A 13,412-nucleotide genomic window follows, 5' to 3' on the forward strand; every position below is an offset into this window, starting at 1 on the left:
AATCCTTCCTAAACAGTTCAGCAACTGGGCCTAAGCATACAAACATATGAGCATATTGGGAACATTATAATTCAAACCACAACACTGTCAATGGTTCAGTGACTCTGTCAAACATGTGTGTGCTGGCTAGTTTTATGCTGGCTTTACACCAAGTTGAGTCCCCTGGAAAGAGGGAACCTCAAAAAGGAAATGTTTCAAATGTTTCTGTATGCCCCGTGGGCAAGCCTGTGGTGCATTTTTTTTAATTGATAATTGATGTGGGCTGGCCCAGCTCAGTACGGGTTGCGCCACCCCTGGCTGGTAGTCTTCGGTAGTATCAGGGGGTAGGTGAGCAATCCATGAGGAGCAACCCAGTAGATGGCATGCCTCTGTGACTTCTGCTTCAGTTCCTGCTTTGCTCAAGTTCCTGCCCTGCCTTCCCTCAGTAAGACGGTTACCTGGAAGTGTACGATGTACTAAACCTTTTCCTCCCCAAGTTGCTTTTGGTCATGATGTTTTCTCACAGCAATTGAAACCCTAAGACTATGTGTCCTCAAAGTCTCAACCTGGCCTAGATGCTTGCACACCAGTGTTCTTTTAAGCCAAGGTACAATTCTTCTTATTTTTGTTCAATTTCCACTCACTGTTAGGTTTTCTGTTTTCACATAGCTCTTCAGGGAAGCCTCTATTTCTCAAAGCTGGGGTCCTGAGGAACCCTGCATCACTCCCACTGTAGTTCTCCCTAACCCCTGCAGATCCATCAGCATCGGTCATATATGCTGACATTCTCTTTATATCACTTTCGATATTTCTAACAAAACAGTCATACCATGTAGCCCCAGCTGGCCCCAAGCTAGTGATTCTCTGTCTCAGCCTCCCGAGGTGATTACAGGGAGATGCTGTCTCATCTTGCCTATTCTTTGGTGCTCACACTGTTCCAGAGTCGTGCTTACGAAGACTTCGGGATGGATGATGAAGTGAATTCTGTGAGCCTTTCGGCACACGATAATGGTGGCGGTGATGCTAACAGCACCGAGCACTGCTCTTTCCGAGGCGCTGTGCTGATCGAGGGTTCATCAGAGAGCAGATTTTGTAATCTTCTGTCCCTTGTGGGATTCTCACTTTCCTCTCTGTGTGCATTGTGTTTCAGTGTGTGATGAGCACAAGGAGTTCAAGGACGTAAAGCTCTTCTACCGCTTTAGGAAGGACGATGGGACCTTCCCACTGGACAACGAGGTGAAGGCCTTCATGAGAGGGCAGAGGCTGTATGAAAAGTAGGTCCACTGCCATCTTGACTTGGGAGAGGGAGGCGGGCTCTATGCTTTTTTGCCTGGTTATTTATTTCTTTTGAGAAAGAATCTTATGCTGTATCCCAGGTCTGTGTAGTCATAGGATAGCCTTGAGTTTTTGACCCTTCTGGCTCTGTCTGCTGAGATTACAGCTACATGTCATTATTCCTTGTTTTATGTGGTGCTGAGGATAGAGCCCTGGGCTTTAGGCCTACCAGGCAAGTGGCCTATCACCTGAGTGTCAACAGCCAGTCTGCCTCCTCCCACGGCGACCTCAGTGTGGCTCTTCCGTGTGGGTGGGTTACATAACCGTTCCTTTTAATGGGAGAAAAATCCTGTCACATAGTTTCTTCTCTCGTTGCCAAAAATTAAAGCTAGTTTCACAAGATTTGTAATACTTTATCAGAATTACTTAAGACAACTGAACAAAACTCCAGGAGTAAAAACAGAAGGGCGCCCTTTGATACTTTCCATCCCGTGATGCCCAGGGCCTTTTCCTTATTTGATAGATGTGACTGTTGCAGAAGCTGAAGATTCAATCTTGTATGTGCTGTGCACAGGGGAAAGGTTAGCGTCATGTCAGGCACTTAGTGCTGAGCGCCCTTCATGCAGCAGAATCTTTGAGGACCATATTTCAGCTTTCAGGAAGCTGGGACATACCATATACAGCCTAGGGGTACTCAGTTGTCATACCAGGTCTCCCAAGAGGTATGCTTCAGAGCTAGTCTGCTTTTCTTTCACCTCTAGCTTTTCCAACCATTTTTATTTTTATCTAGGGTAACATTTTGAGAATGGAGCTCCAAAGCAATGCCATCCCTTAATTCTGGTTGTCTTGCAAGGCTTTGGATGTTCTGAAAATTCCTAGTTGTCACATAAAAGATGACCCAAGTGTCACCTACTCCATAGTAGGCAGGCATAGGCGTTACAGTGTAGGTCTAGGGAGTCAGACAAAAGAACAAGAGGATTAAGAACTTAGGTTCAGGGGTTGGGGATTTAGCTCAGTGGTAGAGCGCTTGCCTAGCAAGCGCAAGGCCCTGGGTTCGGTCCTCAGCTCTGAAAAAAAAGAACTTAGGTTCAGTTTTAGTTGTGAACACAGACCTTGCTCATGCCTCGTGTACCTGCCACTGACACTCCAGCCTTCTTTGGGTCCCTTCCAGCCTAGCCCACCTGTGTCTTGCCAATTATATGGTGAATATATGATGAAAACTATGAGTAGGGACCAGGGATGTGTCTCAGTTATACACCCTTGCCTAGCATGTGTGAGACCAAGGAGGAAGAGGGAAAGTCTTTGCTGTTTTGTTTGTTTGGTTTTGTTTTTCTGTGAGTTCATCCATATTCCAGGACTCTTTGTGCCTGCCATATACTTTTCTAGTCATTAATACTCTCAGTGCTCTCATATTCCAAGTAAATTTATTTTTCCAAATTCCTTCTGAACTTAGCGCTGGGAAAAAGAAATGTAATATGGATTTAACCTTAAGTGACCCAGCTATGGTCTCATAAACCTTAGTCACTGCTTTTGGTCACTGAGTGTTTGGAAAAAATTTGGGGACATTTGAAATGGACTCTTCCATGGTATGCATTTTCCTTATTTTGTGGTTGATCTTTCTATAAATTTCAGCACAGTTGGTATTGTGTAAGTTTTAGACATTTTTAGAACATTAAAAGTGAATAGTTGGTTATCTATTCAGAGACTTACTTACTTACTTTATTTATTTGTTTATCTATTTATTTTTTATTTTAAAGGATTTTTTTATAGTATTTTTCTCCAGAATACTTATTTGGGGGTATTTCTTTTTTTTTCCTAGTTACATATTTATGATCAATTTTTTTCCTTTTTTTTTATTAACTTGAGTATTTCTTATATACATTTCGAGTGTTATTCCCTTTCCCGGTATCCGGGCAAACATCCCCCTCCCCCCTTCCCTTCCTTATGGGTGTTCCCCTCCCAACCCTCCCCCCATTGCCGCCCTCCCCCCAACAGTCTAGTTCACTGGGGGTTCAGTCTTAGCAGGACCCAGGGCTTCCCCTTCCACTGGTGCTCTTACTAGGATATTCATTGCTACCTATGGGGTCAGAGTCCAGGGTCAGTCCATGTATAGTCTTTAGGTAGTGGCTTAGTCCCTGGAAGCTCTGGTTGCTTGGCATTGTTGTTCATAAGGGGTCTCGAGCCCCTTCAAGCTCTTCTAGTTCTTTCTCTGATTCCTTCAACGGGGGTCCTATTCTCAGTTCAGTGGTTTGCTACTGGCATTCGCCTCTGTATTTGCTGTATTCTGGCTGTGTCTCTCAGGAGCGATCTACATCCGGCTCCTGTCGGTCTGCACTTCTTTGCTTCATCCATCTTGTCTAATTGGGTGGCTGTATATGTATGGGCCACATGTGGGGCAGGCTCTGAATGGGTGTTCCTTCAGTCTCTGTTTTAATCTTTGCCTCTCTCTTCCCTGCCAAGGGTATACTTGTTCCCCTTTTAAAGGAGTGAAGCATTCACATTTTGATCATCGGTCTTGAGGTTCATTTGTTCTAGGCATCTAGGGTAATTCAAGCATTTGGGCTAATAGCCACTTATCAATGAGTGCATACCATGTATGTCTTTCTGTGATTAGGTTAGCTCACTCAGGATGATATTTTCCAGTTCCAACCATTTGCCTATGAATTTCATAAAGTCGTTGTTTTTGATAGCTGAGTAATATTCCATTGTGTAGATGTACCACATTTTCTGTATCCATTCCTCTGTTGAAGGGCATCTGGGTTCTTTCCAGCTTCTGGCTATTATAAATAAGGCTGCGATGAACATAGTAGAGCACGTGTCTTTTTTATATGTTGGGGCATCTTTTGGATATATGCCCAAGAGAGGTATAGCTGGATCCTCAGGCAGTTCAATGTCTAATTTTCTGAGGAACCTCCAGACTGATTTCCAGAATGGTTGTACCAGTTTGCAATCCCACCAACAATGGAGGAGTGTTCCTCTTTCTCCACATCCTCGCCAGCATCTGCTGTCACCTGAGTTTTTGATCTTAGCCATTCTCACTGGTGTGAGATGATATCTCAGGGTTGTTTTGATTTGCATTTCCCTTCTGACTAAAGATGTTGAACATTTCTTTAGGTGTTTCTCAGCCATTCGGCATTCCTCAGCTGTGAATTCTTTGTTTAGCTCTGAACCCCATTTTTTAATAGGGTTATTTGTGTCCCTGCGGGCTAACTTCTTGAGTTCTTTGTATATTTTGGATATAAGGCCTCTATCTGTTGTAGGATTGGTAAAGATCTTTTCCCAATCTGTTGGTTGCCGTTTTGTCCTAACCACCGTGTCCGTTGCCTTACAGAAGCTTTGAAGTTTTATGAGATCCCATTTGTCGATTCTTGATCTTAGAGCATAAGCCATTGGTGTTTTGTTCAGGAAATTTTTTCCAGTGCCCATGTGTCCCAGATGCTTCTCTAGTTTTTCTTCTATTAGTTTGAGTATGTCTGGTTTGATGTGGAGGTCCTTGATCCACTTGGACTTAAGCTTTGTACAGGGTGATAAGCATAGATCAATCTGCATTCTTCTACATGTTGACCTCCAGTTGAACCAGCACCATTTGCTGAAAATGCTATCTTTTTTCCATTGGATGGTTTTGGCTCCTTTGTCAAAAATCAAGTGACCATAGGTGTGTGGGTTCATTTCTGGGTCTTCAATTCTATTCCATTGGTCTATCTGTCTGTCTCTGTACCAATACCATGCAGTTTTTATGACTATTGCTCTGTAATACTGCTTGAGTTCAGGGTTAGTGATTCCCCCTGAAGTCCTTTTATTGTTGAGGATAGTTTTAGCTATCCTGGGTTTTTTGTTATTCTAGATGAATTTGCAAATTGTTCTGTCTAACTCTTTGAAGAATTGGATTGGTATTTTGATGGGGATTGCATTGAATCTGTAGATCGCTTTTGGTAAAATGGCCATTTTTACTATATTAATCCTGCCAATCCATGAGCATGGGAGATCTTTCCATCTTCTGAGGTCTTCTTCAATTTCTTTCTTCAGTGTCTTGAAGTTCTTATTGTACAGATCTTTTACTTGCTTGGTTAAAGTCACACCGAGGTACTTTATATTATTTGGGTCTATTACGAAGGGTGTCGTTTCCCTAATTTCTTTCTCGGCTTGTTTCTCTTTTGTGTAGAGGAAGGCTACTGATTTATTTGAGTTAATTTTATACCCAGCCACTTTGCTGAAGTTGTTTATCAACTTTAGTAGTTCTCTGGTGGAACTCTTGGGATCACTGAAATATACTATCATATCATCTGCAAGTAGTGATATTTTGACTTCTTCTTTTCCGATCTGTATCCCCTTGACCTCCTTTTGTTGTCTGATTGCTCTGGCTAGAACTTCAAGAGCTATATTGAATAAGTAGGGAGAGAGTGGGCAGCCTTGTCTAGTCCCTGATTTTAGTGGGATTGCTTCAAGTTTCTCTCCATTTAGTTTAATGTTAGCAACTGGTTTGCTGTATATGGCTTTTACTATGTTTAGGTATGGGCCTTGAATTCCTATTCTTTCCAGGACTTTTATCATGAAGGGGTGTTGAATTTTGTCAAATGCTTTCTCAGCATCTAATGAAATGATCATGTGGTTTTGTTCTTTCAGCTTGTTTATATAATGGATCACGTTGATGGTTTTCCGTATATTAAACCATCCCTGCATGCCTGGGATGAAGCCTACTTGATCATGGTGGATGATTGTTTTGATGTGCTCTTGGATTCGGTTTGCCAGAATTTTATTGAGTATTTTTGCATCGATATTCATAAGGGAAATTGGTCTGAAGTTCTCTTTCTTTGTTGGGTCTTTGTGTGGTTTAGGTATAAGAGTAATTGTGGCTTCGTAGAAGGAATTCGATAGTGCTCCATCTGTTTCAATTTTGTGGAATAGTTTGGATAATATTGGTATGAGGTCTTCTATGAAGGTTTGATAGAATTCTGCACTAAACCCATCTGGACCTGGGCTCTTTTTGGTTGGGAGACCTTTAATGACTGCTTCTATTTCCTTAGGAGTTATGGGGTTGTTTAACTGGTTTATCTGTTCCTCATTTAACTTCAGTACCTGGTATCTGTCTAGGAAATTGTCCATTTCCTCCAGATTTTCAAGTTTTGTTGAATATAGGCTTTTATAGTAAGATCTGATGATTTTTTGAATTTCCCCTGAATCTGTAGTTATGTCTCCCTTTTCATTTCTGATTTTGTTAATTTGGACACACTCTCTGTGTCCTCTCGTTAGTCTGGCTAAGGGTTTATCTATCTTGTTGATTTTCTCAAAGAACCAACTTTTGGTTCTGTTGATTCTTTCTATGGTCCTTTTTGTTTCTACTTGGTTGATTTCAGCTCTGAGTTTGATTATTTCCTGCCTTCTACTCCTCCTGGGTGTATTTGCTTCTTTTTGGTCTAGAGCTTTTAGGTGTGCCGTCAAGCTGCTGACATATGCTCTTTCCTGTTTCTTTCTGCAGGCACTCAGCACTATGAGTTTTCCTCTTAGCACAGCTTTCATTGTGTCCCATAAGTTTGGGTATGTTATACCTTCATTTTCATTAAATTCTAAAAAGTTTTTAATTTCTTTCTTTATTTCTTCCTTGACCAGGTTATCATTGAGTAGAGCATTGTTCAATTTCCACGTGTATGTGGGCATTCTTCCCTTATTGTTATTGAAGACCAGTTTTAGGCCATGGTGGTCTGATAGCACGCATGGGATTATTTCTATCTTTCTGTACCTGTTGAGGCCCATTTTTTGACCAATTATATGGTCAATTTTGGAGAAAGTACCATGAGGAGCTGAGAAGAAGGTATATCCTTTTGCCTTAGGATAGAATGTTCTATAAATATCCGTTAAGTCCATTTGGCTCATGACTTCTCTTAGTCTGTCTACGTCTCTGTTTAATTTCTGTTTCCATGATCTGTCCATTGATGAGAGTGGGGTGCTGAAATCTCCTACTATTATTGTGTGATGTACAATGTGTGTTTTGAGCTTTAGTAAGGTTTCTTTTACGTATGTAGGTGCCCTTGTATTTGGGGCATAGATATTGGATTGAGAGTTCATCTTGGTGGATTTTTCCTTTGATGAATATGAAGTGTCCTTCCTTATCTTTTTTGATGACTTTTAGCTGAAAATTGACTTTATTTGATATTAGAATGGCTACTCCAGCTTTCTTCTTCCGACCATTTGCTTGGAAAGTTGTTTTCCAGCCTTTCACTCTGAGGTAGTGTCTGTCTTTGTCTCTGAGGTATGTTTCCTGTAGGCAGCAGAATGCAGGGTCCTCGTTGCATATCCAGTTTGTTAATCTATGTCTTTTTATTGGGGAGTTGAGGCCATTGATGTTGAGAGATATTAAGGAATAGTGATTATTGCTTCCTGTTATATTCATATTTGGATGTGAGGTTATGTTTGTGTGCTTTTCTTCTCTTTGTTTTGTTGCCAAGATGATTAGTTTCTTGCTTCTTCTAGGGTATAGCTTGCCTCCTTATGTTGGGCTTTACCATTTATTATCCTTTGTAGTGCTGGATTTGTAGAAAGATATTGTGTAAATTTGGTTTTGTCATGGAATATCTTGGTTTCTCCATCTATGTTAATTGAGAGTTTTGCAGGATACAGTAACCTGGGCTGGCACTTGTGTTCTCTTAGGGTCTGTATGACATCTGTCCAGGATCTTCTGGCCTTCATAGTTTCTGGCGAAAATTCTGGTGTGATTCTGATAGGTCTGCCTTTATATGTTACTTGACCTTTTTCCCTTACTGCTTTTAATATTCTTTATTTTGTGCGTTTGGTGTTTTGACTATTATGTGACGGGAGGTGTTTCTTTTCTGGTCCAATCTATTTGGAGTTCTGTAGGCTTCTTGTATGCCTATGGGTATCTCTTTTTTTAGGTTAGGGAAGTTTTCTTCTATGATTTTGTTGAAGATATTTACTGGTCCTTTGAGCTGGGAGTCTTCACTCTCTTCTATACCTATTATCCTTAGGTTTGATCTTCTCATTGAGTCCTGGATTTCCTGTATGTTTTGGACCAGTAGCTTTTTCCGCTTTACATTATCTTTGACAGTTGAGTCAATGATTTCTATGGAATCTTCTCCTCCTGAGATTCTCTCTTCCATCTCCTGTATTCTGTTGGTGAAGCTTGTATCTACAGCTCCTTGTCTCTTCTTTTGGTTTTCTATATCCAGGGTTGTTTCCATGTGTTCTTTCTTGATTGCTTCTATTTCCATTTTTAATTCCTTCAACTGTTTGATTGTGTTTTCCTAGAATTCTTTCAGGGATTTTTGTGTCTCCTCTCTATGGGCTTCTACTTGTTTATTTATGTTTTCCTGGAATTCTTTCAGGCATTTTTGTGATTCCTCTCTGTAGGCTTCTACTTGTTCTCTAAGGGAGTTCTTCACGTCTTTCTTGAAGTCCTCCAGCATCATGATCAAATATGATTTTGAAACTAGATCTTGCTTTTCTGGTGTGTTTGGATATTCCATGTTTGTTTTGATGGGAGAATTGGGCTCCAATGGTGCCATGTAGTCTTGGTTTCTGTTGCTTGGGTTCCTGCGCTTGCCTCTCGCCAACAGATTATCTCTAGTGTTACTTAGTTCTGCTATCTCTGACAGTGGCTCGACTGTCCTATAAGCCTGTGTGTCAGGAGTGCTCTAGCCCTGTTTTCCTGTTTTCTTTCAGCCTGTTATGGGGACAGAGTGTTCTGCTTTCAGGCGTGTAGTTTTTCCTCCCTACAGGTCTTCAGCTGTTCCTGTGGGCCTGTGTCTTGAGTTCACCAGGCAGGTCACTTGCAGCAGAAATGTTGGTCTTACCTGTGGTCCCGAGGCTCAAGTTCGCTCTCGGGGTGCTGCCCATGAGCTCTCTGAGGCAGCAGCAACCAGGAAGATCTCGGGTATTTCTAACATTTACACATGAAGGTCTTGCAAAATATCTGTCCCTTTTATTATTCCTATTTTAAGATAATAATGGTAGATATTTATTGATTGCAAAGTACTTATCACAAAGCTTGACTAATAGAGGTTATTGAATTACTCCAGCATGGCTGTAAATATTGTTATTGTTCCTGTTTCACAGTGGGGGAGAGGGTGTGGCAGGCCGGGGAAGTCTCTTGTCTAAGGTCAATTAATCAATCACAGCTGCAGTTTGAGTCCAGAAGCCTAAACCTTGGCATTGTTGTCATTCAACTAGCAATAAGTCCTAAATCGTTTTTATTTCTCTTCATAGAGATTAAATGTTTTAAAGAAACATTTACTCCAGAATACATCTTACTATAAAATGTGGCAAGTAAGTTGTCAAGGTAGAGAATTTACTGTAAATTTTTACTGAAAGTGTACCAGGATCTACAGACAGACATATGCATGAACTCCTACTTTAGGGCCAATATTCCTGTTATTCTGTTGGAAAGACCTGATTTGCATCTGAACTGAATGCCTCCTTCCCGAGGATTAGCTTTCATGGTACCAGAAGGCACTGTGCAATCTTCCAAAGGAGGGAGGCAAGCAACCAACCGTCTTACCCAGCTATGATGCTAATGAACCACATCAACAACCAGCGTGGCACCATAACCTAAGAGTGCAGTAGTGGCACACACGCCTTAGCCGTAACCAACAGCTCTCTAATTGTGCTCACAAGAGGGAAACCATGCCTGGTACTAGAAGCCTAGGTAACTAACTTCTCAGTGCTAGTGAAGCCATGGTTACTGCACGAAAATCTACAGTCACTAATTCACTAAGCCAGCATAGTCCCTAACTGTAATGTGTAAATATCTGTCCTTAAACCCACAGGTAAATAAGTATAGTCCTCACTTCTTGTCAAGGAGGCCATCTATTGATGAAAATCACAACCAATCAAAATGCAGAGTTGTGAAGCCCAGTCCCAATGGGGATATCCAAAAAACACTCTGCACCGAAGGCTTGGGGAAACATTGCAGAAGAGGGGCAGAAAGATTGTAAAAGCCAGAGGATCAGGGAGTTTGCCGTGGGATCGAGTCTCCTAGTAATGTCAGAATCTACCTCCATACATTGTCACCAGCATGACAACATGACTGTCCAAATGTGAGCTTGAGAACGGATGACGCCAATGAATGTGTCCAAGGGAAAAACTCAGGAGACCTCAACCCTACACAAAGAACTCTAATCCACACAGGAGACCTGGAGTGTGGGAGGTGTTCCTCCCCAGGAAAAAGCCCACCAACTAGTTGTCCAGTTTCAGCCGGTCAGCCCAGAAAACATGCATACCAATCACATTACATGAACTGAGAAGATTCTATTTATAAATGAGATGTGTGTACAGGTATGCATGTAGTGACGATGAAGAGGAGGTCATAAGTTCAGAGGAGAGTGGGGAGTAATACATGGGAGGATTTGGAGAGAGAAGGACACAGGAAGTGTTGGGATATTATCATCGTACTTAACCAGCTGTCGAAGAGCACCTTGATTTTCTCTTCCAACCTAGGGATGGCTTCTCAATCCTAATTTCACCTGATTTTAGAGTTCAGTCCCCTCTACATCTGGTGGATAGCTGTTTGTCTAGTTGGATTCTTTTGTTGTTGGTTAATCCAAAGGACCTTGATGTTCTCAGCAGTAAGGATCTCTCTCTCCAGCCACCAGCCTGTTTATCCCGCTTGGTGCTTTAGACCTGACTGCAGAAGGTAACAGATAAATGCCCTGAGGGCCATGGGTTCCCACTGCTTTTTTTCATTCTCTCTCCTGTATAACTGAAGAGGAATCAAAGGGAGAGACCACTGCCAGTGAGGCGGCGTCCTGCGTGTTTTATCTCCTCCACGATGTGCCCCATGATGGTGCTTTTGTTCTTCCTCAGTGCCTGGCACAGTAAATATTGTTCAGTGAACAAAGGGCTTTCCATGTTGTGTTGCTGTGAGCATCTGAGCTGCTGGCATGAGAGATCTGCTTAATGACAAGTGACAATAGCCAGTCTGTTCACCTTGTCTGGCCTGCAAACCACCTTATACATCAGTGGTTACACTTTCCAGCAGGCATAATTAATTCCACTATAATTCTGAGGTCGTGAGATACACAGTTACTTAAATGGTTGGTACAGACTCCCAGTTAGGGAGGTAGAGATGTCTCTCGACACTTCTGGCTGCAGAAGTGGCTGAGCAGTTAGAAACACTTGCTGCTCTTCTTCCCGCATCAGATGGCTCATAGCTGCCTTTAATTTTAGTTTTGGGAAACAAGATCCCTTCTCTTGGTCTTCCTTGGCATCTGCATGCTCATGACACTCATTATACATACATACATACATACATACATACATACATACATACATACATACATACATAGAGAGAGAGAGAGGGAGGGAGAGAGAGAGGGAGAGAGAGGGAGAGAGAGAGAGAGAAGGGGGGAGACAGGGAGAGGGAGAAGGGAGGGGGGGTGTTAACACCTAAAAACCTAAAAATAAATAAAATATTTAAGTATCTTGACAGGGGAAAGGGAGTATGCATTTAAGTGTTTGTGTGGGGTTAATAGATGAACCTGTCTGATGTACCTGCATATGGAAGCCAAAGGTTGGTTTCAGGCATCTTCCTCACTGTCTACTTTCTTCTTGGGGATTGTCTGTCACTGAATCTGGAACTCATAGATTGGCTAGACTGGCTGCCCAACAAACCCCCCCGGGGTGCCCCTGTCTCTACCTTCACAGCAATGAGATGGCAGGCCCACCACAGGGGCGTTTCACATGGGTACTGGGAATCTGAACTTGGTTCCTCAAGTTTTCTGGCAAACATTTTCCTGACTGATTCCTGCCTTCTTCCGTTTCTACCTAGCAAACACTTTTCAAACTGAGGTTGGTCAGTTGGTTACTTGGGTTGGTTACTTAGTTGGGCTGTTTTTTTTGAGACACGTCTATGTAACCCTAGCTGTCCTAGAACTTAGGCCTCAAGCTTACAGCTATACTCCTGCCTCTGTCTCCCAAGTGCTGGGATTATAGGCATGAACGCACAGTAACACCTTCAGTTCTACCACTTGATTCAAACTTTAGCTTGCAATAGTTTCAACTGTTTGGCAAACTGTAACAAAACATTTTCTATTATGCTGTGGGCATTCTTAGTTTAATTGTGCTTCATGATTAGTGGTTTTACAGAATCCTTTTGTTTGTCTTGCTATGAGGCAGGATTTTGTTATACAGGTCAGTCTGTCTTTAAACTCACATTCCCTCTGAGTATTAGGTGTTATATATGTGTGATTGGTTTGCATATGCTTGGCCCAAGGAGTGGCACTATTAGAGAGTGTGGCCTTGTTGGAGGGAGTGTGTCACTGTGGGGGTGGGCTTGGAGACCCTCCTCCTAGCTGTCTGAGGATGCTCAGTCTGTTCCTGGCTTCCTTTGGGTGAAGATGTAGAACTCAGCTCCTCCTACACCATGCCTGTCTGGATGCTGTCATGCTCCTGCCTTGATGATAATGGACTGAACCTCTGAACCTGTAAGCCAGCTCCAATTAAATGTTGTTCTTTATAAGACTTACATTGATCATGGTGACTGTTCACAGCTATAAAACCCTAACTAAGACAGTATGTATAGACACTTTTGCATTTTTTTTAATTTAGTTAAATTTTTTTCTGAGACAGGGTCTCTCTCTATAGACATGACTGTCTTGGAACTTACTATTTAAACCAGATGGCCTCAAATTCAGAGATCCATCTTCCCCTGCCTCCTTAGTACCACCAAGCCCAGTCGCTATAGACTCCTGTAGTAAGTATTCTTGCCTTCATGTGTTTGAGGTATCCAGTGATTACAGTGTTATTGGGTCAACCGTCATCTTTTACCACGGTTTGTGTGAGCAGGGTAATGCTGATGCCCAGTCCCTCACGTTAAGAACTGTTAGCCTCTGACTGAGATGTTACCATACCTGCCTGCCAGCAAGTTTGCCATAACCATTCCTGGGTGCATATAGAAGATAGGAAACCCCAGGTCAGGACATGACAGCTAGCTAATGCCTCTTTGAAATGACAGTGGACAAAGCACCACCATGGTTTGGTTCCCACAGGTCTCACCATGGGTAGCAGTTGCATATGCACCGACAGGGTTGTGTACAGAAGAACCCTAAGTCCAAGGGACCTGATGCTTTCATGATGTCTTCAGGCCACTGTGCCACCTATCCCGGAATCAAACACTCTGTTTTCAGACTAGCAGAAAACAAATGTGCCTT

At 42.3% G+C, this 13,412-nt stretch overlaps 1 protein-coding gene across 2 annotated transcripts in view; it reads left to right on the plus strand.

Annotated features, from left to right (window-relative positions):
• The window catches only part of Deptor (DEP domain containing MTOR-interacting protein), a 153,243-nt gene that overhangs the window by 48,222 nt on the left and 91,609 nt on the right, over positions 1 to 13,412 (plus strand). The window contains 1 exon segment of one of the 2 annotated variants that reach the window (NM_001427213.1): positions 1,130 to 1,253. The exons of the other annotated variant lie outside the window; for it this stretch is intronic. Coding sequence (NP_001414142.1) covers positions 1,130 to 1,253 — 124 coding nt within the window. 2 annotated transcript variants of the gene reach the window in all.

Source organism: Rattus norvegicus, chromosome 7 (genome assembly GCF_021556685.1).
Source record: "Rattus norvegicus strain SHRSP/BbbUtx chromosome 7, alternate assembly SHRSP_T2T, whole genome shotgun sequence".
NCBI classification, from domain to species: Eukaryota; Metazoa; Chordata; class Mammalia; order Rodentia; family Muridae; genus Rattus; species Rattus norvegicus.